Source organism: Heterodontus francisci, chromosome 14 (assembly GCF_036365525.1).
Source record: "Heterodontus francisci isolate sHetFra1 chromosome 14, sHetFra1.hap1, whole genome shotgun sequence".
In the NCBI taxonomy this organism is placed as follows: domain Eukaryota; kingdom Metazoa; phylum Chordata; class Chondrichthyes; order Heterodontiformes; family Heterodontidae; genus Heterodontus; species Heterodontus francisci.
In genome coordinates this window covers 105,865,476-105,890,157 of record NC_090384.1, presented here as the reverse complement: position 1 = coordinate 105,890,157, position 24,682 = coordinate 105,865,476, and the positions used below count along the sequence as shown (strand labels likewise).

Below are 24,682 nucleotides of genomic sequence, written 5' to 3'. Positions count from 1 at the left end.
CTACATGGGCAGGTCAGAGGCTGGGAATCCTGAGGCAAGTAACTCACCTCCTGACTCCCCAAAGCCCGTCCACCATCTACAAGGCACAAGTCAGGAGTGTAATGGCATACTCTCCACTAGCCTGGATGGGTGCAGCTCCAACAACACTCAAGAAGCTCGACACCATCCAGGACAAAGCAGCCCGCTTGATTGGCACCCAATGCACAAACATTCACTCCTCCACCACTGACACACACTGGCAGCAGTATGTACCATCTACAAGATGCACTGCAGCTACGCATCAAAGATCCTTAGACAGCACCTTCCAAACCCGCGACCTCTACCAACTAGAAGGACAAGGGCAGCAAAAGCATGGGAACACCACCACCTGCAAGCTCCCCTCCAAGTCACACACCATCCTGACTTGCAACTAGCTCGCCGTTCCTTCACTGTCGCTGTGTCAAAATCCTGGAACTCCCTTCCTAACAGCACTGTGGGTGTACCTACCTCACATGGACTGCAGCGGTTCAAGAAGGCAGCTCACCATCACCTTCTCGAGGGCAATTAAGGATGGGCAATGAATGCTGGCCTGGCCAGCGACGCCCACATCCCATGAATGAATAAAAAAAAGCTTTTTGTTCGTATACAATATGTTGATGGAGGTGAGAACTCTGCCCAACAAACAAGTGAGCAGGTGTTGGAGTTACGTAGTGCCTGCTTCAATACATAACCATTATCTGTTGTTAAAAATATACCTAATCTGATAATACTGCCAAATTTCCGATGTGAGAATTAAAGCTGTCAGCAAAGCTGAAATACTTTTAATGTAATGCAGTTATTTTTAGAAAGCTGATTAAAGTAGTCTGTAGTTTTAGTGATTTGATTGGTTATTTGAACTACTTGAGAACTGCATGACTGGACTACTTTGTACCTGTGTCATGGTGTTGAGAATGGAAATACTGAAGATTCTAGCAAATGTGATAATTGTGAATATTGTGTCCTTCATCCTCCAGGCCGACCTCTGGTTGAAGCCTAAGTGACGTCCTGATTAACGTTTCTGCAGTACAAGCTACTTAAAAGCAAAAGAGCAGCACCCATGTCATTGTCATGAAGGTGTCTCTCGTCGTCTTGGTGAAGCCATGGTTAAAATTGGGTCACTCTGGCTGTTGTTGATTTCTGTTAGGAGTCAAGAGTAATGGAAGGCAGGGTGCTGGAATCTGGAAAATTTAGCAGTTTAGGAAAAACATCTGCTAGATACAGCTGGGCAGCAAAGACTCATTTTCAAGCAAGTGAGAGCTGCTATCATTTTGTTGGACTGATTCTGCATTGTAGTTGATGCTAGGTACACAAGAAATAGGAGCAGAAGTAGACCATATGGCCCATCGAGCCTGCTCCACCATTCAATACAATCATGGCTGATCTTGGGCTTCAGTTCCACTTTCCTGCAGCTTCCCATATCCCTCGATTCCCTGCGAGACCAGAAATCTATCTATCCCAGCCTTAAATGTATTCAACGATGGAGCATCCACAACCCTCTGGGGTAGAGAATTCCAAAGATTCACAACCCTTTGAGTGCAGTAATTTCTCCTCATCTCAGTCCTGAATGATTAGCCCCTTATCCTGAGACTGTGCCCTTATGTTCTGGACTCCCTGACCAGCGGAAACAATCTCTCAGCTTCTACCCTATCAATCTCTTTCAGAATCTTGTATGTCTCAATTAGATTGCCTCTCATTCTTTCAACTTCTAGAGAATATAGTTGGAGACCAAAACTGCACACTGTATTCCAGGTGCGGTCTCACCAAAGTAAGACGACTTTATTCCTGTACTCCAATCCCCTTGCAATAAAGGCCATGCCATTTTCCGCCTTAATAGCCTGCTGCACCTGTATGTCAACTTTTTGCATTCCTTGTACGAGTACACTCAAGTGTCTCTGAACATCAACACTTACCATTTTCACACCTTTAAAAAAAAAATTCTGCTTTTCTGTTTTTATGACCGAAGTGAACAACTTCACACTTCCCTACATTATGCTCCATTTGCCATCTTGTTGCCCACTCACTTAACTTGTCTATATTTCTTTGTAGCCTCTCTGTCCTCCCCGCAGCTTACCTTTCCACCTAGCTTTGTATCATCAAACTTAGGTACATTACTCTCTGTCTCTTCATCCAACTCCTCAATATAGAGATTGAGAGATGCCAAGATTTCAGCCTGGAGTTTGTGTATTGTCACTGGGTTTAGCAATGTGTGGCTTCAGTAAGAAAGTAACCTGGCAACAATACATAATTTTGTATGAAGTGGAAGTGTTTACTCATTTGGTTTTGGAACTGTATATATGAAGTCTGCTGAGGCGAAGAGAAATTGAACTGTTTTATAAAAAAAAATACAGTGACTTCACCTGAGAACTGGTGGATGACAAATCTAATTCTGATATGCAAAAAGAGACCTGAATTGGGGAATTATGGTCCACTAACGTATTTCATAGATTTCTGATTTTAGAATAGTCTTACAAATCTTGCTGAGATATTTTACTCCAACATAAGAATTATCCAGTGGATGTAATTCTGAAGTTCCAGAATGTATTTGAATATGTTCCAAAAAGCTTTAAATGCAGAAGAAGCAGCATGCTAGAATTAAAGGTTAAGATTGATCACCTTGGTACTCGAAAGCAGTTGGTGCAAATTGGCAATGGCGACTGCTGTTTACCAAAAGTATGCTCTGGGTCCCCTGATGTACAGTTGTAGTAAGTACTCCAGAAATGTAAGTGTCTTCTAATATTGTAGAAACTGCTGATGGTATTGAGCCTCGTTGCTAATTAATCAACAAATGGGTGATTAATAATATTCAAAAGACCAGGACGAATTAAGTGGTTGGGTCAAAGAATGGGAGATTATTGTGGATCCTTCTTTGGCCTCCTTCTCTCGAGAGACAGTGGGTTAGTGCCAAGAGGTGGTCAGTGGTTTGTGGAGCAGCGCCTGGAGTGGCTATAAAGACCACTTGTAGAGTGACTCTCTTCCACAGGCGCTGCAGATAAAGTTGGTTGTTGGGGCTGTTGCACAGTTGGCTGTCTCCTTGCACTTCTGTCTTTTTTCCTGTCAGCTGCTAAGTCTCTTCGACTCGTCACTCTTTAGCCCGCCTTTATGGCTGTGTGTCAACTCTGGCGATCACTGGCAGCTGACTCCCACGAGTAGTGGTCATTGTCACAGGACTTCATGTCGCGTTTGCAGATGTCTTTAAAGCGGAGACATGGATGGCCAGTGGGTCTGATACCAGTGACCAGCTCGCTGTACAATGTGTCCTTGGGGATCCTGCCATCTTCCATGCGACTCACATGGCTAAGCCATCTCAAGCGCCGCTGACTCAGTAGGGTGTATATGCTGGGCATGTTGGCCGCCTCGAGGACTTCTGCGTTGGAGATACAGTCCTGCCACCTGAAGCCAAGGATTCTCTGGAGGTAGCGAAGATGGAATGAGTTGAGACGTCGCTCTTGGCTGACATACGTTGTCCAGGCCTCGCTGCCGTAGAGCAAGGTACTGAGGACACAGGCTTGATACACTCGGACTTTTATGTTCCGTGTCAGTGCGCCATTTTCCCACACCCTCTTGGCCAGTCTGGATATAGCAGCGGACACCTTTCCCATGCGCTTGTTGATTTCTGCATCGAGAGGGGCGGCGCAGTGGTTAGCACCGCAGCCTCACAACTCCAGCGACCCGGGTTTGGTTCTCGGTACTGCCTGTGCGGAGTTTGCAAGTTCTCCCTGTGACCGCGTGGGTTTCCTCCGGGTGCTCCGATTTCCTCCCGCATGCCAAAGACTTGTGGGTTGATAGGTAAATTGGCCATTGTAAAAAATTGCCCCTAGTGTAGGTAGGTGGTAGGAGAATTGAGGGAAGGTGGGGATGTGAGAGGGAAAAATGGGATTAATGTAGGATTAGTATAAATGGGTGGTTGATGGTTGGTACGGACTCGGTGGGCCGAAGGGCCTGTTTCGGTGCTGTATCTCTATCTGACTCTGAGAGGCAGGTTACTGGTGATAGTTGAGCCGACATAGGTGAACTCTTGCACCATTTCCAGAGCGTGGTCGCCGACATTGATGTTGGAGCATTTCTGACGTCCTGTCCCATGATCGTTTTCTTGAGGCCAAATTCGTTGCAGGCAGCTGTAATCCTGTCGATGAGTCTCTGCAGCATCGTCAGCAAAGAGGAGTTCCCTGATGAGGACTTTCCGTACTTTGGCCTTCGCTCTAGCCGGGCAAGATTGAACAACCTGCCATCTGATCTTGTGTGCAGGAAAATTCCTTCTTAAGACTTGAACGCATGTGAAAGCAGCAGTGAGAAGAAGATCCCAAACAGTGTAGGTGCGAGAACACAACCCTGTTTCACGCCACTCAGGGTAGGAAAGGAGTTTGATGAGGCACCGCTGTGCTGAATTGTGCCTTTCATATTGTCATGGAATGAGGTGGTGATAGTAGCTTTGGTGGACATCTGATCTTTGCTAGTAGTCTGAAGAGATCACGTTTGCTGAATAGGTCAAAGGCTTTGGTGAGATCTATGAAAGCAACGTAGAGGGGCATCTGTTCGCGGCATTTCTCCTATAGTTGGCGAAGGGAGAACAGCATGTCAATGGTGGATCTCTCTGCTCGAAAGCTGCACTGTGCCTCAGGGTAGACACACTCAGCCAGCTTCTGGAGCCTATTTAAAGCGACTCGAGCAAAGACGTTCCCCACTATGCTGAGCAGGGAGAATCCAGGGTAGTTGTTGCAGTCACCGCTGGTTTGATATTGGCATCGCGTATATCCTGTGGTACTGCTCCCTCATCCCAGCACAGGCAAAGCAGTTCATGGAATGCTGAGAGTGTAGCTAGCTTGGCACTCTTGATTGTTTCAGGGATAATGATGTCCTTTCCAGGGGCTTTTCCACTAGCTAGAAAATCAGTGGCATCACTGAGTTCCAATTTTGTTGGCTGTTCGTCCAGCTCATCCATGACTGGCAGAGACTGGGCTGCATTGAGGGCGGTATCAGTGACAACATTTTCCCTGAAGTACAGTTCTAGGTAGTGCTCCACCCAGCAGTCCATTTGCTTGCATTGGTCAGTGATCATGTCCCCTGATTTAGACTTGAAGGGGGGGGGGGGGGGGGGGCGGAGCGTACTTGTTGGTTGGCCCAAAAGCGCTCTCAATGCCATCATACATTCCTCTGATGTTCCCGGTGTTGGAGGCCAGCTGAATACGACTGCATAGGTGTTGCCAGTAGTCATTTGCACAGCGCCTGGCTGTTCTTTGTGCAGCGCTTCTGGCTACTTTAAGTGCTACGGATGTTAACTTGCTGGGGCTTTCTTGTAGTTCAGCAGTGCAGTGGGCTTAGTGGCTATGACAGGTTCCAGCTCTTCAAAGTGAGATTGAAACCAGTCTGCATTCTGCTTCTCATGTTTGCCAAAGGTGGTCATTGCTGAGTCATAGATGGTCTCTCTGATGTGGGCCCACTTGGTCTCTGCATCCCCTGCAGGAGTGTTTTGAAGGACTTTTTCAAGTGAATTTAGAAACTTATGTAACAGCTGTGGATAAGAAAGATACATGTAAAGTAATCCACATAGAATGATTAAAACAGACACATTAATGAATATCCGTGGGCAAAACTGAAAAAGATTTAGATATGATTAATTGCTCACTGAAAGTTTCTAAGCAGCTTTGAGGCTGCTAACAGCAAGCTAACCAAGTGTTTCAAAGTCATTTGGTTGTAAGTTGAAGTAGGTTATTTTAATGCTGTTCAACTCATTGATCAGACCCATTTAGAGCACAATGTAGCTTTGCCACCCTACCTTCAAAACTATCATTACATGAGGGAAGAATGACAGAGTAATTTGTTCTCATTTGAGAAACAGGAAATATTGCTCAGATCTTTAAGACAAGAGATATGCACAATTTAAATGTAAGCTGATTATTCAACTTGCATCTTGGACCTGGAGGACAAAAATTTGAGACCAGCTTAAAATAACATTTTGCCCATTGAGTTGTGGATATATGAATTATCCTCTGATCAAATGCACTGATGATTAGCCAGCTCCCTTTGATAACTATGCACAATGCAAGCTGCTTATAGCAGTCTGATCTGTTCTGACCTGATTTATCCTGTTTACTAGATGTCCGTTACAAATGGGAAGCTATATTGTCCAGTCGCCCTAATCTGTACACCAGGGTCGTCAACCTTTTCCCAAGTGAGAGCTACTTCTGATAAAGGAGAAGAACGCATTGTGACATCTCAGGAAGCTGCCAGTAATAAAGATGGCGCTGCTCAATTTGGCACAAAAGGCAAGCAAACCCCCTTCACTTATACAAAAACAAGAAATGCTGGATTCACTCAGCAGGTCTGGCAGCATCTGTGGAAAGAGAAGCAGAGTTAACGTTTCGGGTCAGTGACCCTTCTTTGGAACTGACCAATATTAGAAAAGTCACAGATTATAAACAAGTGAGGTGGGGGTTGGGCAAGAGATAACAAAGGAGAAGGTGCAGATTGGACCAGGCCACATAGCTGACCAAAAGGTCACGGAGCAAAGGCAAACAATATGTTAATGGTGTGTTGAAAGACAAAGCATTAGTACAGATTAGGTGTGAATATACTGAATATTGAACATCAAGTGCAAACCTGAAGAAAAACAACCTGAAAAAAACAGTGGGTAAGCAAATTGAACAAACTAAGATGAAATGAAATAAATGCAAAAAAAGATTGTAAAAAATGTAAAAAGGAATGCAAAAAAAAGGAAGAAAAAATAACTAAAAATGAAAGTAAAGTGGGGGGCTGTCATGCTCTGAAATTATTGAACTCAATGTTCAGTCCGGCAGGCTGTAGTGTGCCTAATCGGTAGATGAGATTCTGTTCCTCGAGCTTGCGTTGATGTTCACTGGAACACCGCAGCAATCCCAGGACAGAGATGTGAGCATGAGAGCAGGGGGGAGTGTTGAAATGGCAAGCAACCGGAAGCTCAGGGTCCTGCTTGCGGACTGAGCGGAGATGTTCCGCAAAGCGGTCACCCAGTCTGCGCTTGGTCTCCCCAATGTAGAGGAGACCACACTGTGAGCAGCGAATACAGTATACTACGTTGAAAGAAGTACAAGTAAATCGCTGCTTCACCTGAAAGGAGTGTTTGGGGCCTTGGATAGTGAGGAGAGAGGAGGTAAATGGGCAGGTATTACACCTCCTGCGATTGCAAGGGAAGGTGCCCTGGGACGGGGACGAGGTGGTGGGGGTAATGGAGGAGTGGACCAGGGTGTCGCGGAGGGAACGATCCCTTCGGAATGCTGACAGGGGAAGGGAGGGGAAGATGCGACTGGTAGTGGCATCACGCTGGAGGTGGCGAAAATGGCGGAGGATGATCCTTTGGATATGGAGGCTGGTGGGATGAAAAGTGAGGACAAGGGGAACCCTGTCACGGTTCTGGGAGGGAGGGGAAGGGGTGAGGGTAGAGGTGCGGGGAATGGGTCGGACACGGTTGAGGGCCCTGTCAACCACAGTGGGGGGAAATCCTCGGTTGAGGAAAAAGGAGGTCATATCAGAAGCACCGTCATGGAAGGTAGCATCATCAGAGCAGATGTGTCGGAGACGGAGAAACTGGGAGAATGGAATGGAGTCCTTACAGGAGGTAGGGTGTGAAGAAGTGTAGTCGAGGTAGCTGTGGGAGTCAGTGGGCTTATAATGGATATTGGTAGACAACCTATCCCCAGAGATGGAGACAGAGAAGTCGAGGAAGGGAAGGGAAGTGTCAGAGATGGACCATGTAAAGGTGAGAGAAGGGTGGAAATTGGAAGCAAAGTTGATAAAGTTTTCTAGTTCGGGGCGGGAGCAGGAAACGGCACCGATACAGTCATCAATGTACCGGAAAAAGAGTTGGGGGAGGGGGCCTGAGTAGGACTGGAACAAAGAATGCTCGACATATCCCACAAAAAGACAGGCATAACTAGGACCCATGCGGGTACCCATAGCGACACCTTTTACTTGAAAGAAATGCATGGAGTTGAAGGAGAAGTTGTTCAATGTGAGAACAAGTTCAGCCAGGCGGAGGAGGGTGTTGGTGGATGGGGACTGGTTGGGCCTCTGTTCCAGGAAGAAGCGGAGAGCTCTCAAACCATCCTGGTGGGGGATGGAGGTGTAGAGCGATTGGACGTCCATAGTGAAGAGGAGGCGGTTGGGACCAGGAAACTGGAAATTGTCAAAATGACGTAGGGCGTCAGAAGAGTCACGGATGTAGGTGGGAAGAGACTGGACCAGCGGAGAAAGGATAGAGTCTAGATAGGAAGGAATAAGTTCAGTGGGGCAGGAGCACGCTGACACAATGGGTCTGCCGGGACAGTCCCGTTTGTGGATTTTGGGAAGGAGGTAGAAGCGGGCTGTCCGGGGTTGCGGGACTATGAGGTTGGAAGCTGTAGAGGGAAGATCTCCAGAGGAGATGAGGTCAGTGACAGTCCTTTGGACGGTGGCTTGATGTTCTGTGGTGGGGTCATGGTCCAGAGGGAGGTAGGAAGAGGTGTCTGTGAGTTGGCGTTGAGCTTCTGCAAGGTAGAGGTCGGTACGCCATACAACAACAGCACCACCCTTGTCTGCAGGTTTGATGACCATGTCGGGGTTAGACCTGAGAGAACGGAGTGCCTCAAGTTCAGAGGGGGACAGGTTAGAGTGAGTGAGGGGGGCAGAGAAATTGAGACGACCAATGTCTCGCCGACAGTTTTCAATGAAGAGATCAAGAGCGGGTAAGAGGCCAGGGTGAGGGGTCCAGGTAGAGGGAGAATGCTGGAGGCAGGTGAATGGGTCTGCTGGTCGGGGGGAGGACTCCTGGTCGAAGAAGTGAGCCCGGAGGCGGAGGCGACGGAAGAAGAGCTCAACATCATGTCGAGCGCGAAATTCATTGAGGTGGGGGCGTAAGGGGATAAAACTGAGACCTTTGCTGAGTACAGAACGCTCAGCATCAGAGAGGGAGAGGTCAGAGGGTATAGTGAATACACGGCAAGGGGTCAGATCAGAAGGGGTGGGGTCAGAGGGAAGTGAAGCGGAAGGAGGATCTGGAGGGGCATTAGTCCCCATCAGCTGCTGGAGCTTGCGTTCCTTAACACCTGAAAGGAAGAAAAAAAGTTTTTTGTTAATGCGTCGGATGAGACGTAAGATGAGATGAAACTGCGGAGTAGAACAGATTTGAGATCAGGTGAGACGGTGCTGCTGGAGAGAGAGGTCCAGTGTGTGCATATGGCGGTGCATAGCACTGAGTGTGGATCTCAGGATGCGGCGAGAGTAGCAGTCCGAGGAACGTTGTATTTCTCGGAGATACCTGTGATCCTGGGTGGTTTCAAAGCATGATGGGTGAAACTGCAGTTGGAATCCCTTCACTTATAGTTGCTTCTTTTCACCTCCCCCCCACCCCCGCCTTTCGCTGTTCCCTCGGAGTTGGCCGCTGGGCTCACCACTCACTCCCCTGACATTCGCTGCTGGGTTTGCTGCACCCTTAGCATTGGCCGCTGGGACCCCCCCTGCCTCTTGCTTTTCCCATTGTGACGTCACTACGTGGTGATGTCAGGATGCAGATGCTTGGATTAATGCTGGCAGGATGAAGTGAGCAATCAGGAGCTTTATGCAAGCTACTCAAAGGCTGACGTGAGCTATCAGTAGCCCGCAATCGAGATGTTGGCAACCCCTGCTGTACAGTGTAGGTACCGTTAGTGATTTTCTTTTGGCAGGCAATGTAAGAGATTGGGTCAAAAGACGACTGAGAATTTCCCAAGTAGCTGCTGTGTGATTCTCACTTCTGATCCATATACCCAGCAAGCATTGTTTTGCGAAGCTCCTTATTAAAATGAATTTTTGGGGATATTTCTACATGCATCAATCTGAATCATGCACTGAAGGAAGCTGGTGTGAGATTCCTCGCAGATTATGATCTTTTTGAGACCTACACTGTCTGCAAAAATTGGAAAAGTCAATGAACGAAAAACAAAAAGATGCATTTGTGTTGCCTCTTTTATGACCTCAGGACATCCCAAAGTGCTTTACAGACAATGAAGTATTTTTCAGTTAGTTGTGTACTGATAGTTAAGAGGTGCAGCTCACTTGATATTGTGAGGCAGATTGCTTCAGAAGATATAGCTTGATGCTGCATGTCAGTTCAGGCAAACAACAGTAGACTTAATTAAAGCCTGGATGAACCACCAAAGTAAAGAGAGCTTATGTTAGCATATTTTGCGTGGTCCATTGGAAGAAATATGCCTTTCTAATCCCATGCCTGCAGTTTTCTGGGTATCTCCTTGTAGCTCAGGTTCCAGTCCCTCGTCAGTTTACTCTCTATGCTCTTGCCAATGTCGGGGTGTCCTCATCGTTGACTGCTGATGAGGATTTTCTACAGTGCTGCGGAACCACTGCTTCATACAAGCTCACTGTCATACCCAGGGGCTAGTGTTCTATCCCTTTGCCTGTACACGATAAGTGTAAGCTTACCTTACAACAGTATAAATGGAGTCAAGTGCATGATTTGACCTCAGGGCAGTGTGGAACTTGCTGGAGCAGTCAGTCTTACACTGCGTAATGCCATATGATGTCAGATTAGGTTCAAGACAGGCCACTTGAGTAGGCAGAGGAGTGTGGGGGGAGTGAGGTTCCTTGAACCACCTGAATAGTTTTTGAACCTGCCCCTTCAGTTTAAAATATTTAGAGGGCTGGTCCTTCTGAAGCATTTAAATTTCAATTGTTGGGAGAGGAATTTGCAAGTGCAGAACACTGCTGGATAAAATTGTTGTTTCAATCAGTAAGTGTAAACGGGGTACTGCATGATTGGGAACCGCACTATCACTTCTGCTGAGATAACAGGGCTTCTTCACTGGAGACTGCACTTAGCACTTCAAGGAGCTATGCAGTAGTAGCTCTGATTCCTCGCCTGTGTGTTTCCTGTTATATATTTTTCATATTCCACTCTGCTTATTTCCTTCAACCCAGTCTCCATAACTTGTGTTAACCTATAGTAAACATTTACCACTTGTGGGCCTGACCTCCTTCCCAATTTTTGCAAAAAGCAAAATACTATGCATGTTGGAAATCTGAAATGCAAACAGACAATGCTGGGAAAGCTTGGCATCTCTGACAGCTCCTCTGGAGAGAAGAGGAGGGTCATTGATCTGAAATGATAATTCTGTCTTCTCTCACTACAGATGCTGCCTGAACTGCTCAGTGTTTTCAGCAATTTCTGTTTCCATTTCTCCTCCCTAAACTGTTCATATTTCTGTATTTAGTTTGCTAGTTCCTTGTTTGCAGCACTCCTTCATTTTCCATTGCTAGTAAAGTTAATTCTATTTCTGTTCTCACTTTCAAATCATTTATGTAGCAATAAAGGCTTTTACACATCCTTAATCAATTTCTTCCATTTTGATGAGTCATAGAGAGATACATCACCGAAACAGGCCCTTCGGCCCACCGAGTCTGTGCCAACCATCAACCACCCATTTATACTAATCCTACATTAATCCTATTTTTCCCCTCTCACATCCCCACCTTCCCTCAATTCTCCTACCACCTACCTACACTAGGGGAAATTTTTTTTTTTTTACAATGGCCAAATTTACCTATCAACCCGTGAGTCTTTGGCATGTGGGAGGAAACCGGAGCACCCGGAGGAAACCCACGCGGCTACAGGGAGAACTTGCAAACTCCGCACAGGCAGTACCCAGAACCGAACCCGGGTCGCTGGAGCTGTGAGGCTGCAGTGCGAGCCACTGCCGCCCGATGAGTCGAGACTGGCGTAGTGTTCAGGTGAAGTGGGTTTTTTGTGTGGAGGGGGAAATGTTAGATCAGGCCATGCAGATACAACTCAATCGCCAATTAAAAGTGAAACATCCTGTTCTTTTAGTATTCCTATTATCAATTCCTGTGTCACATTTATAAAGGAAACAGCCTATGTAAACTTGTCACACTGTAATTACACCTTCCCGCCAGTGATGGCGCTGCAGTGCCTCCACTGTGAAAGGTTGGGGGCGGTGGTTTAATCACAGCTTGACAAAGTTCTGCAGGGGCAGTTTCCAACGTAAATGTGGACATAGAAATTCCAGCTAAACAAAATAAGTGACAGCCATTCGCTGGTTATTACTCAGCAAGTGCCGCTTGGATGGCACTGTTGATGACACCTTCCATCACTTTACTGATGATTGAGAGTAGGCTGGTAGTGCGGTAATTGGCCGGGTTGAACTTGTCCTGCTTTTTGTGTACAGGACATACCTGAGAAATTTTCCACATTGTAGGGTAGATGCCAGTGTTGTAGCTGTACTGGAACAGCTTGGCTAGGGGCGCGGCAAGTTCTGGAGCTCAGGTCTTCAGTACTATTGCCGGAATATTGTCGGGGCCCATAGCTTTTGCAGTACCCAGTGCCTTCAGTTGTTTCTTGATATCACGCGGAGTGAATCGAATTGGTTGAAGTCTGGCATCTGTGATGCTGGGGACATGAGGCCTAGATGGATCATCAACTTGGCACTTCTGGCTGAAGATTGTTACAAATGCTTCAGCCTTATCTTTTGCACTGATGTTTTTATCTTAAATCAATATTAAAAGTGGTGATAAGTCTCAAGGTTTCGTATGGTTTGGTTTTGTATTCTACATTCGGGAGATGAGTGGATGACAAACTGGCTTTTAAGAATCCATTTTAATCCATGATAGTGTTAATAAGGTTTTTTCTTTAGGCAATATAGAGCTCACTGTGCTGTGACTGCAGGATATATGAACAGCACCTATGTAAATTCTCCCCTTTTACACGTTCATGAAGCTTCAACGAATGAGGTTGACAACTTATTTGGGAATGTTAACAATTTTGAAGTGTTGACTCTCGCCCAGGTTAATAGGTTGAAATTGCTCAAATGTGACCTGGACTGGATTCTTTAACCATCAGCTCAGGGTAAGATTTGAGGGCCAGTCGTCAGTTGAGAGGATTTTTTACATCTGTTACAATTCATTCCCTGCTTTCATCCAAATACTTTGTGTTTGGTTTGAAGAGGAATAAAACAAAAAGAACATTGAAATTTTCCAATTTAAATTGCAGGTGCAGACACATTTGCTTATGAATTATTTTAGATTTTAGATTTTTTAGATTTAGAGATACAGCACTGAAACAGGCCCTTCGGCTCACCGAGTCTGTGCCAACCATTAACCACCCATTTATACTAATCCTACACTAATCCCATATTCCTACCACATCCTCACCTGTCCCTATATTCCCCTACCACCTACCTATACTAGGAGCAATTTATAATGGCCAATTTACCTATCAACCTGCAAGTCTTTTGGCTGTGGGAGGAAACCGGAGCACCCGGAGGAAACCCACGCAGACACATTTTATGCAGAGTTTAAATACCAATTCACCAATCTAAACACTTTCCCATTTACTGGGCTGCCACTAAATTCAATGCAAGGATTTCCAATGGAAATAAGACAAATATGACTGTTCCCAAAGGTTGGACCTCTGACATGCAGATTTTCCAATTTCAAAGATTTTATACTGAATTCTTGGTGGTTTGACAATATATCCTATTAATTTATTAAAGCATAAAATATAATGCTGTAGGTGAATCTCAAAATTTGTACTGGTAAGATAATTCTGATCAGTGTGTCATGATGTTTGGCCATTTCTAATCCTTATTTTATCGTTACCAAGTTTTTAACTTGTACCTTGACTTCGTCGAACTGCATTTGAACATTCAAAATAAATTGCAAGGTTAATTGTATTGCAGTTGAATGAGTTTCACTATGACAGTTTAGTGCAGCAAAATTATTAGCTACTATCTGTAGAAAATGGTCAAATTTTATTACTGCAACTTTACTTTGTAAAATTACATTCTATAATGTGATCTCTGCTTACTTTGAAAGTTCCTGTTTCTTTCATTCTTCCCAAACACATACCTTTCAAAAAAACCTAAACTTTTATTTCATTTCAAGTTCAAAATTTGCAATTTCATCTGTTGTGTATCTTAGGGGATGTTCTGGAGTTGCAGACAAAGTATCTTTGATGAAATGAGGAAGAAATTCTCCCAGGTAGTATTGGAGTTGCATTGAATGGAAAATGTAAACCGGTTGTGAATGATCGGCATGCTGCAACGTTATTTTGACTATGATAGGCATGGCCTAGATTTCACGGTTGCTGTGATAATCTTAAACAATACTAACAAAAAGGCTTCTGCTTCCTGTTAAATTTATGAATAATTTTTCATGTGTAGAAACAAGCTCAAATTTGATTAGAAAAGCCAAGACTGTGTGCAGTATCCCCATTTAAAAACAAGCTATCAGGGTGAACAGTGATGCCTTGCTTCTATTTGTATAATTTACTGCTCCTGTTTTGTATAAAGCCCCAAAGGTTTGCACACTAATCTCCACTCGTTCCCTCCACACCTTTGGAAGATTCTCTGTTCCAAGCATTGTGTACTCCTGACTTGCTAGTGCCAGACACCCCCCGCCCCGCCCCGCAACATTTTAAAGGAAGGTTATAGTGTACCTTTTGATCGTTTATAGTGTTTTGGTGCCTTTTAGCTGCTTTTAAGTTGTGTTCCTGTTGGCGTCCGCTTCTTACCTGGAAGTGCACGAGTCATTTTGAATCTGCAATAGGCTCAAAGCCCAGCAACCTTCAGTTCAAGTATAATCTGCCCTCCTTCAGGGCAAACAAAAGACAGGTTTAACTTTTTAAAAAGAATGATGAGACCTTCTGCTCTCAAGCAGTCTTGATAAATACTGGAGATACTCGGTAGGTGTGACGGGAAGGGAATTAGACTCTTGACTCGGACACAGTAATTGCAGAGCTGGGTATTTCAACTTCATCCCTGGGCCCAGACTTGGTAATTGCAAAGTACCTCAGCTGTATGCCATTGACCCAGACTTGAGCAAGGAGATCACAAATTAAGATAAAATATCGTATCTAGGCTTTGTTCTGCAGATTTATTCATGTATGCCAGTCATGCAGAGGACAGCAAGTGTATTGGGTGTCTCACTTGTTAGTGTCTAATAAGTTCTGTTAATGGATGTAAATACTTAATAATTGAAGGTAATAGCGTGAGCAGGTGTTGGGTGTTGATTAGTTAATTGTACTCAGATGTATATATAAAGAAGCCAGCACTGGCTGGGTGTTAGTAGAGAAGTAAGTTCTGTGGCAAGCAATACACAGTCTCCACCAAAGCATCCTAGTCTCAGTGTCTTCTTCACAAAAAGGCTTGGAAGTTTCTCTAACATTGCTCATGGGGTGTCTCTTGGCTTAGTGCCTAACATAGTTTATTCACTGCCATAAGCAGATCCCATGCACCTTCCATGTTTGAGCAGGCATTCAGTGCCCAGTATCTGCCTATATGATGGTGTAACCTAGGGAACTTAAACAGTGTGTCCTTCCCCATCATACAAACTGGATGCTGCACACTTATGCAATTTTCCACCCCACCCCCTCGCTCCCAATGTGTGTTTCCCCAGTCTCTTTGGGCAAAACCGAACTACACTTTAGTGTATGAGGGTGATGACAAATAAGCTGGTTTATTTTGCAGCATGCATGTGAATGCACAATAGTAGCAATTGCAAATCATTTCAAACTTCCAACAATGCTTCCTGTAACAACGCAAACTGACCAAAAGATGCTATGCTCTCCCAACGGACAATTAACTTCCTGTTATATTTCCTTTTGTGCCAGCCTTTAGCTGGAAAAACTACCTGCTGCACTTTATTTCCCAACTCTTCCCTTATTCATTTGCTGCTACACTAACCAGATTTACATTGTGGAAGTGCAAGAGTTTTTTTTTAAATTTCTATATTACAGATCCCAGGAGATATTGCCAATTTGAGATTGTTAGTTCTTCTAAGCAAGTCAAAACTAAATAGGGGACCACTAAAATGGCTGCTGGGATGAACTTCTCCCTGCTACTATCCAGCTGTTGAGGATCTCAGAATCCATATTAATTCCATTCCGCTTATTTGGTGGGTGCTTCCCACCATTGCTTGAATTCAGTAGACAGTATAATAATATGAAGTCCCCCTTGAATTTTACCAAACTGTTTAAGCCAAGCTATTTTGCACATATGTCCCACATTCACCTGGAGAAAATCACATTTAAGAAAGTTTTTCCATGTTCAGTGCAGGTTCATGCTCCTTCCTACTGTAAATAGATTTATGAACCAGCCTTTGTTTTATCATGTCGGCTACAGATGTCTCTTGCCTCCCATGTTACAAAATTTCCTTTCAGCCTATATACTCTCAGCAGTTTGTTTTGGTCAGATAATCATTTGAAAAACATTGTTTCCATGAAAGGTTTTATTAAAATAATTATTTTTAGGATGCATGACCATCTCTGCCCGTTTCTCCTGGCCCTGCCCTGCACTACAATCAAAGTTTATCTTTTACTGGCCTATATTGGTCCATTTTCAGTCACGCACTTTCGTATATCTGAAAGGGCAGACAGGCGACTGGAAGGATGCTTGCACGAGAGTCTTTACGGGGACTTGCCTTTTTCATTTTCCTTCCTCAATGCCTCGAATATCTGGAGCCCTGAGTGGAGCAATAAACCTACATTGTGTCAGGGTTGCCTAAAATGCAGAACTTAAAAAAAGAAACAATAAAGTAAATCCACTGCTCAGATTTCTCTGTTATGGCTGTTACAGCTTAACAGGATGAGAGTTAGACATTGAGGGAAAAGGAATTGTGAATTAGATGCGAGCAGGTGAACGATGATGGTTGGGTAAAAACCCTCTGGTCCATCCAGCCAGTCCTGTACAATTGTGATACCTGGTGGATCACGATACACTCCCCAACCCACCCAAAAACTGGGAGAGGTGCAAAATCACATTTAAAAACTCAGGCCATTTTGGGGGGTGGAATTCCTGTCACACATCTAGGCGATTGAGATCAGTCTTTTGTAGGATGTGATGTCCACCCTAGCCAGAAACACACCCAGCTCTCGTGAGAAGGAATTAAGCAGATCAGCGTCCGCTGCACAAGCTGGCAGCCTGCTCCAGAGATGTGCTATTCCCTGGGAGAAGGACCATCTCCTGACAACTAATCTAGATCCCATAATATTTTGGAGAAGCATGGAGGTTTCCCACTCTGCAGACCAACATCTTCCCTTCTGGCCTTACACAACTTAAAATTGTGACCTTTGTCCTCCCTAATCTATTCATTCAGCATGCACTGTAATAATCTATGGTACTTAAAAATCGCATTGATGTTGTGCCACCTAATGCAGGAACAGTTGATCAGCTTGCAGTGCTTTGCAGTCATAGAGTTATACAGCACAGAAACAGGCCCTTCAGCCCATTGTGTCCGTGCCGACCATCAGGCATCTATCCTGATCTCATTTTCCAGCACTTGGCCCATAGCCTTGTATGCTATGGCGTTTCAAGTGCTCATCTAAATACTAAAATGTTGTGAGGATACCTGCCTCTACCACCCCTTCAGGCAGTATATTCCAGATTCCAACCACCCTCTGGGTGAAAACATTTTCCTTAAATCCCCTCTGAACCTTCTGCCCCTTGCCTTAAATCTATGCCCCCTGGTTATTGACTCCTCCGCTAAGAGAAAAAGTTTCTTCCTATTTACCCTATCTATGTCCCTCATAATTTTGTATACCTCAATCGGGTCCCCCCTCAGTCTTCTCTGCTCTAAGGAAAACGACCCCAGCCTATCCAGTCTCTCTTCATAGCTGAAATGCTCCAGCCCAGGCAACATCCTGGTGAATCTCCTCTGCACCCTCTCCAGTGCAATCACATCCTTCCTACAGTGTGGTGCCCAGAACTGTACACAGTACTCCAACTGTGGCCTAACTAGCGTTTTATATCGCTCCATCATAACCTCCCTGCTCTTATATTCTGTGCCTCGGCTAATAAAGGCAAGTATCCCATATGCCTTCCTAACCACCTTATCTACCTGTGCTGCTGCCTTCAGTGATCTGTGGACAAGTACACCAAGGTCCCTCTGACCTTCTGTACTTCCAAGGATCCTATCTTCCATTGTATATTCCCTTGCCTTGTTAGTCCTCCCAAAATGCATCACCTCACACTTCTCAGGATTAAATTCCATCTGCCACTGCTCTGTCCATCTTACCAGCCCATCTATATCATCCTGTAATCTAAGGCTTTCCTCCTCACTATTTACGACACCAATTTTCATGTCATCTGCGAACTTACTGATCATACCTCCTATATTCACGTCTAAATCATTAATGTACACTACAAACAGCAAGGGTCCCAGCACCGACACCTGCAGCACACCACTGGTCACAGGCTTCCAATCGCAAAACAACTCTCGACCATCACCCTCTGCCTCCTGCCACTAAGCCAATTTTGGATCCAGTTTGCCAAATTGCCCTGGCTCCCATGGGCTCTTAGCTTCTGAACCAATCTCCCACCGGGACCTTATCAATAGCCTTCCTTTATCCTGTCCACCAGTGTTTTTCATGCCCCTTCTTCGCTCTCCTAATTACTTTTTTTAAAATACCCCCTACACTTTCTATACTCCTCCAGGGCCTCTGCTGTTTTCAGCCCTTTGAATCTTCCATAAGCCTCCTTTTTATTTTCTTTATCCAATCCTCTATATTCCTTGACATCCAGGGTTCCCTGGACTTGTTGGTCCTACCCTTCACCTTAACTGGAACATGTTGGCCCTGAACACACTCCTTTTTGAATGACTGCCACTGGTCTGATGTAGACTTTCCTACAAGTAGCTGCTCCCAGTCCACTTTGGCCAGATCCTGTTTTATCATATTGAAATCGTCCTTCCCCCAATTCAGTACCTTTATTTCCAGTCCATCTTTGCCCTTTTCCATAACTACCTTAAATCTTAGAGTTATGGTCACTGTCCCCGAAATGCTCCCCCACTGACACTCTCCCATTTGTCCGGCTTCATTCCCTAAGATTAGGTCCAATACCGCCCCTTCTCTTGTAGGACTTTGTATGTGGTAGCTCAAAAAGCTCTCCTGTATGAATTTTAAGAATTCCACCCCCTTTAAGCCTTTTGCACTTCTTACTGCAGTAATTGACTCCTTGATGCGTACTACAATGCCACCTCCTCTTTTACACCCCTCCCTGTCACGTCTGAAGATTCTATACCCTAGAATATTGAGCTGCCAGTCCTGCCCTTCCCTCAATCATGTCTCTGATAGCAATAATATCACTTTCCCATGTGTTAATCGACGCCTTCAATTCATCTGCCTTGTAAGATTCCTTGCGTTAAAATAGATGCAATCCAGCCTTGCATTATTCGCTTGTGCCTTAACTGGTCTATATTTGTTCTGCCTTCCAGACTAACTAAGTTTCTCTTCTATATTTGGCTATGCATCACCCCCTACTGTACCTCCACTCTGTATCCTATTCCCTGCAGTGTTATTAGTGTTCGCTTCAGGGATGGGAAAAAGGAGGTGTGGTGTTTCCCATCCTAGTGAGGTCCAGATGATTTGGGTTACTCTCTCACACCTAATGTTTGAAGAGAGTGAAGCTTGGAAACTTATACCTGCCAGTCTTCTTCTTTGGCCTCCTTGTCTCCAGTCTGGTCACATAGGAATGTGGTATGTTGGAGAGAAAATATTTCCCTCTCGGGTCTGCAATCCATGTACTAAAGTTATTCCACTTGTGACAAAATCTTTAATTTGTTTCAATCACATTTGCCACACTATTGAAATGTGCTAATAATTTTTCAGTGTTCATTCAGTGTGTTCCTCTGAGAATCGTGGAATCTACCAATTATGTTACAAAAGGGAAAAGCTTGCACATAGATCAAGCCTGATTACATCTCTGGACAGATATCTCCAGGCACTTCACATTTGGAAGTGTCGTCTCTGTTGTGTAGACAAAAGCAGCAGCCAGTTTATACACAGGAAGATTCCACAAACAGCAATTAAGTGAAGGACCAGTAAATATTTTGATGGCATGTTTGATGACGTTGATTGAGGGGACGATGTTGGCCAGGACAGTGGGAGACCTCTGTGCTCCTCTTCAAATAATATAACTGGATCATTCATATCCACCTGAACAGATACACCATCTAACATGTTCCAAAACTTCTAAAGAGATGCAGCTGTCTCTTGGTACTTCACAGTCAGCCCAAGTCCTGGAGTGCGGATTGAACACATTGTCGGGCAAGACTGGGAGCAGTGAATCCAACTGACATTGACAACAACAGAAAACCAATTGCGCGTCCCTAGGCCAAGCGGCTCGCAGAGATTTAAGTACAGTGTATTCACTTGCTGTGTAACCATCGTATCTGTAGCTGTTCCACATTCTCCCTAATCTATAAATAGCACTACATCAGACACATCCAAAAGTGCATGTTAGAAAATGTTCGAAGGAAATGCTGGTAGATGTCCAATATGACTTCCAGCAGAGTTGATGTTTGCTTTTCAGGCAGTCCTACCTAGCTGTTTATTGATGATTTTTACAAAGTCGTTGCTGATTTTATGACTTAGAATAGCCTAATTGAAGTAAAGGGGCGGCACAGTGGCGCAGTGGTTAGCACCGCAGCCTCACAGCTCCAGCGACCCGGGTTCAATTCTGGGTACTGCCTGTGTGGAGTTTGCAAGTTCTCTCTGTGTCTGCGTGGGTTTCCTCCGGGTGCTCCGGTTTCCTCCCACATGCCAAAGACTTGCAGGTTGATAGGTTAATTGGCCATTATAAATTGCCCCAAGTATAGGTAGGTGGTAGGGAAATATAGGGACAGGTGAGGATGTGGTAGGAATATGGGATTAGTGTAGGATTAGTATAAATGGGTGGTTGATGGTCGGCACAGACTCGGTGGGCCGAAGGGCCTGTTTCAGTGCTGTATCTCTAAACTAAACTAAATGGATTCACACCAACAATAGCTTCATAATGGAAAGTGGTTTTCTGCTCAAAATCAGCGATCTTCGTGCTGACAGTTCCTTACACTGAGTGCAGGTTTTAAGTGGACTATTGGTGTCAAAAGTATGTTATGTTTATCTTTCTATAAAAGGACAGTCTAATTTTCTAGTGTTTGCAATGCTGTTGCAGAATGGCTAACGTATTGAAAAGGCAGCCTGTATCATGATTCAGAGCAGGTGTGGGGACCTTTGAAAATGTATACAATCTGTTATTCCGCTTCACCATCCTAAAGGCCATAAGTCACAATCACAAAGTTTACACTGGAGCTTGTCCAAGGTAAACAAGATCTCTGCCTGCTGCGTAGTTTGTTTGCAAAAGCACTTGTATTGTACTGGATAATTGTTCCAATTCTAAAGTTACTGTTGGTGTGAATTCTTTTGTTTTAATTGCACTAATTGTAATAAGTTAAAGTCACATATAATTAAATACCTGTGGTAAAAGTCACTTAAGCCTCAAATCCCTTGTTGCAGGATTTATGGGTTTACGTCTAGTAAGGTTAGTGATATTCTTCTGTTAATTGTGTTACTGCTGAAAATATGCCCATTTGTTGTTGCAGTACAATGTGATTTGATTCCGTAGTTGAAGCTAAGACCAGGCTAGGTGAGACCAAATAATTGAACATAGTCAAGGATTTGCTATTGCATTGGGGATTTTTAATCTTGTTTTTCAATGGAACCCAAATCAATCATTTAGAAATATGACAGAGGCGCAAATCTCTGTGACCATTCCCAATCCTTACCATTGCCCAGTGCCGGGCTTTGAGCTCCCTATACAGTTGTGCCATCTGCCAGCTTTCAGTCACACAAGAATTTGACTGCTACAGCTGTCGATTCTTATCATCCCTATTTGCATGAGAAGGAGGACCGATGTGACAGGAGGTGACTGGGTAACAATCTCACTTAAAATAAACTCTTGCGGAGGTCAGAGGGGAAGAGAGAGTGAGTGTTGTGCGGAAGGGAAAGAGAGACAATCTTTGGAAGGGGAGAGAGCACGTATTTTAGTGAAAATATGCTTTATTCATGCAATCCCTAAGTACATTCCATAACATTTCAAATTGCTCATTACAGAAAGTAATATGGTTCGTTCTTTCCACACAGCCTGTGGTGCTCTGAAATGCCTCAATGCAATTGCAGTTACGTATGATATTTACCACATGCATTTCATGTGAATCATATAGCTAGAGGGGTTTTACAGTTACCAGCCCCTCGGTATAGTATGGCAGGCAGGGTTTAGATTGTGGCCTTTCCCCATTGAGCCTTTGCGGTGGCTGCCCTAAGCTTCAGTGCGTCCCTCAGCATGTAGTCCTGGACTTTGGAATGTGCCCATCTGCAACACTTGGGCGTGGACAACTCTTTGCACTGGAAAATCAACAAGTTTCAGGCAGACCAAAGAGCGATTTCACCAAGCTGATGGTCCTCTAGCAGCAGTTGGTTTGCCTCAGTGTGCATCCCTGAGAACAGCCCATAGAGTACAGCGTCATGTGTCACGGAGCTGCTCGGAATGAATCTCGACAAAAACCACGTTGTCTCTTTCCAGAGAGCACGTATGTAATGTTGTACGGAGAGGGAGAAAGGAACACAGACCCTGTTAGGAACAACTGAGAAGCACCCTGTTGGGTTAAGAAAGAGCCAGAGCCATTTTTGTGATGACGACTTGAGAGAGAGAGAGACTGACAGATATGTTCACTGGGGGTTGCAGGGGAGGTGTGACTGACAAAACCCTGTTGCCTGCAAGGAGAACGAGAGAATGATGTTTATGGGTGGGGTGGGGACACAAGGTGGTTTGTGAGACATAAGTCCCTGGGAGGGGGGAGTTGCCTTGTGCTTAAGATTGTTTCCGATAAGCTGCAGCCAAGGCTATCAGTCAGCAAGAGGAGAGTCGGGCCACTGACCACGGGGGGGGGAGTAGATACAGGACAAGGGTGATGGGGGTGGGGATGTTGTATTTTGAGTGTCTGGGTGGAGATCCTAACTGATATCAGAGAGAAGTACAGGTTTTGGGGATTTGTAATGAGATCTGGATCCAGTGTCTCCATCGCTAGTTAATGAGACACGTGGAACTATATCCATCTATATTTCATTCCCAAATAATACTGAAGCAAATCACTAGTCTGTGTATAAAGTTTGCTGTTTGTTGTGTCATCTGGGTTTGGGTGGGAAAACTGGTGATGGAGATTCCCTTCTTGAATATCAAGCACTCCAGGTGGGTGGACCAAGGTGAAGAATCTTTGTAAGTGAGCGACTAAGGGGATACATTAATTAAGGTGAGATTTACCGGAGGCATTGATAGAGTAAATAAGGAGAAACTGTTTCCAATGGCAGAAGGGAGGACACAGATTTAAAACGGTTGGCAAAAGAACCAGAGGTACCATGAGGAAACATTTTTTACTCATCGAGTTGATGTGGAATGTGCTGCCTGAAAAAGCAATGGATGCAGATTCAATAGTAACTTTCAAAAGGAACTGGATAAATACTTGAAAAATACTTGCAGGGCTATGGGGAAAGAATGGGGAGTGGGACTAATTGTATAGCTCTTTCAAAGAGCCAGCACAGGTATGATGGGCCAAATTGCCACCACCTGTGCTGTGTGATACTGTGATTCTACAATTTCTCCAAGGTTTCTAATCTGCCTTCAGTTCTAAAGAACTGGTAGTTGAAATGGATTTCTTTTGCTTGTTCAGAATTTTTATTGCAAGCCTGTTAGTATTTATAAAATTTGATAGTGATGAACTCATATTTTCTGTTTCAGCTAACTTTATCATTGCCATTTGTTTAGGTATTATGCTGTCAAATGCTACAGATATAATGTGTCATGAATTTTCGATTCTCTACTGTGATTTGTAAAGGCTGCATCTTTTTTGAAAATTTCTCCGTAGTCAGAGACTGCAGCAGATGAACCACGGGTGCTGTGCATTGTTCAGGACACCACCAATGCCAAGGCGGTCACTCAGCGGCTCACCCTAAACCTTCCTGCATCAACTCCACTTAAACGGCTGTTTGACGACATCTCGTCTAAAGCAGGCTACGTCAATGGTACCTTCGAGTTAGTCTGGAGCAATGGTCTGAACAACGCTGACCAGGTGCGTTTGAAAGTTAAACTTAGGACAATGGGTATCAAAACTGTTGGTCCTTGTTGCATTTGATGTACAATGGCTCAAACAGTGAGACAGACAGGCTCAATCACAATTGGGAAACACCAGTGAAACGAGCTCAAGTGGAAGCTGTCTGTGTTGCAAGCTGATGGCCACACTCATGACACCGCCAACCCAGCCACAGGCTGTTGTATGTGCATACCTCACCTTTTATAATATATTTACACAGCAGGGTAATAAATTCTTCTTTAATTGCCCTATTTATTTTGAGTTACGGTGCTTCCTAACTTTCCATGTGCTCTTTATCTTTGCAGGCTATACCATAGTCCCTTTTCTCCTCCTCTGCATTTTGAGGGGCATGAAGTCATAGAGTCAGTCCATGCCAGCTCTCCACGGAGCTATTCAGTCATTTTCACTGCCTCACTTGATCCCCCTAGCCCTGCAAGTCCATTTCCTTCAAGTGGCCATCTGTTTTCCTTTTGAAGTCTTTGATCGTCTCTGCTTCCACCACCCTTGTGGGTAGCGTGTTCCATGTCATTACCACCCGCTACGGAAAAACGTGCTTCCTCATATTCTCCCTGCATCTCTTACCCAAAACTTTCAATCTGCCCTAGTCCTTCTACCATTAGTTAATGGGAACGGTTTTTCCTTGTCTAACCTAACTAAGCCTGTCATAATATTGTACATTTCTTTTAAGCTCCCCTCAATCTCCTTTGTTCTAAGGAGAACAGCCCCAGGTTTTCCAATCTAACCATGT

At 44.6% G+C, this 24,682-nt stretch overlaps 1 protein-coding gene across 4 annotated transcripts in view; it reads left to right on the top strand.

Moving 5' to 3' along the window:
• The window catches only part of usp47 (ubiquitin specific peptidase 47), a 186,232-nt gene that overhangs the window by 66,439 nt on the left and 95,111 nt on the right, over positions 1–24,682 (top strand). For 3 of the 4 annotated variants that reach the window (XM_068046694.1, XM_068046693.1, XM_068046692.1), the window contains exon 2: positions 23,710–23,913. In XM_068046694.1, coding sequence (XP_067902795.1) covers positions 23,710–23,913 — 204 coding nt within the window. Of the gene's footprint in view, positions 1–6,112; positions 6,282–23,709; positions 23,914–24,682 lie in introns of all 4 variants that reach the window. The other variant, XM_068046695.1, reaches the window with a different exon arrangement.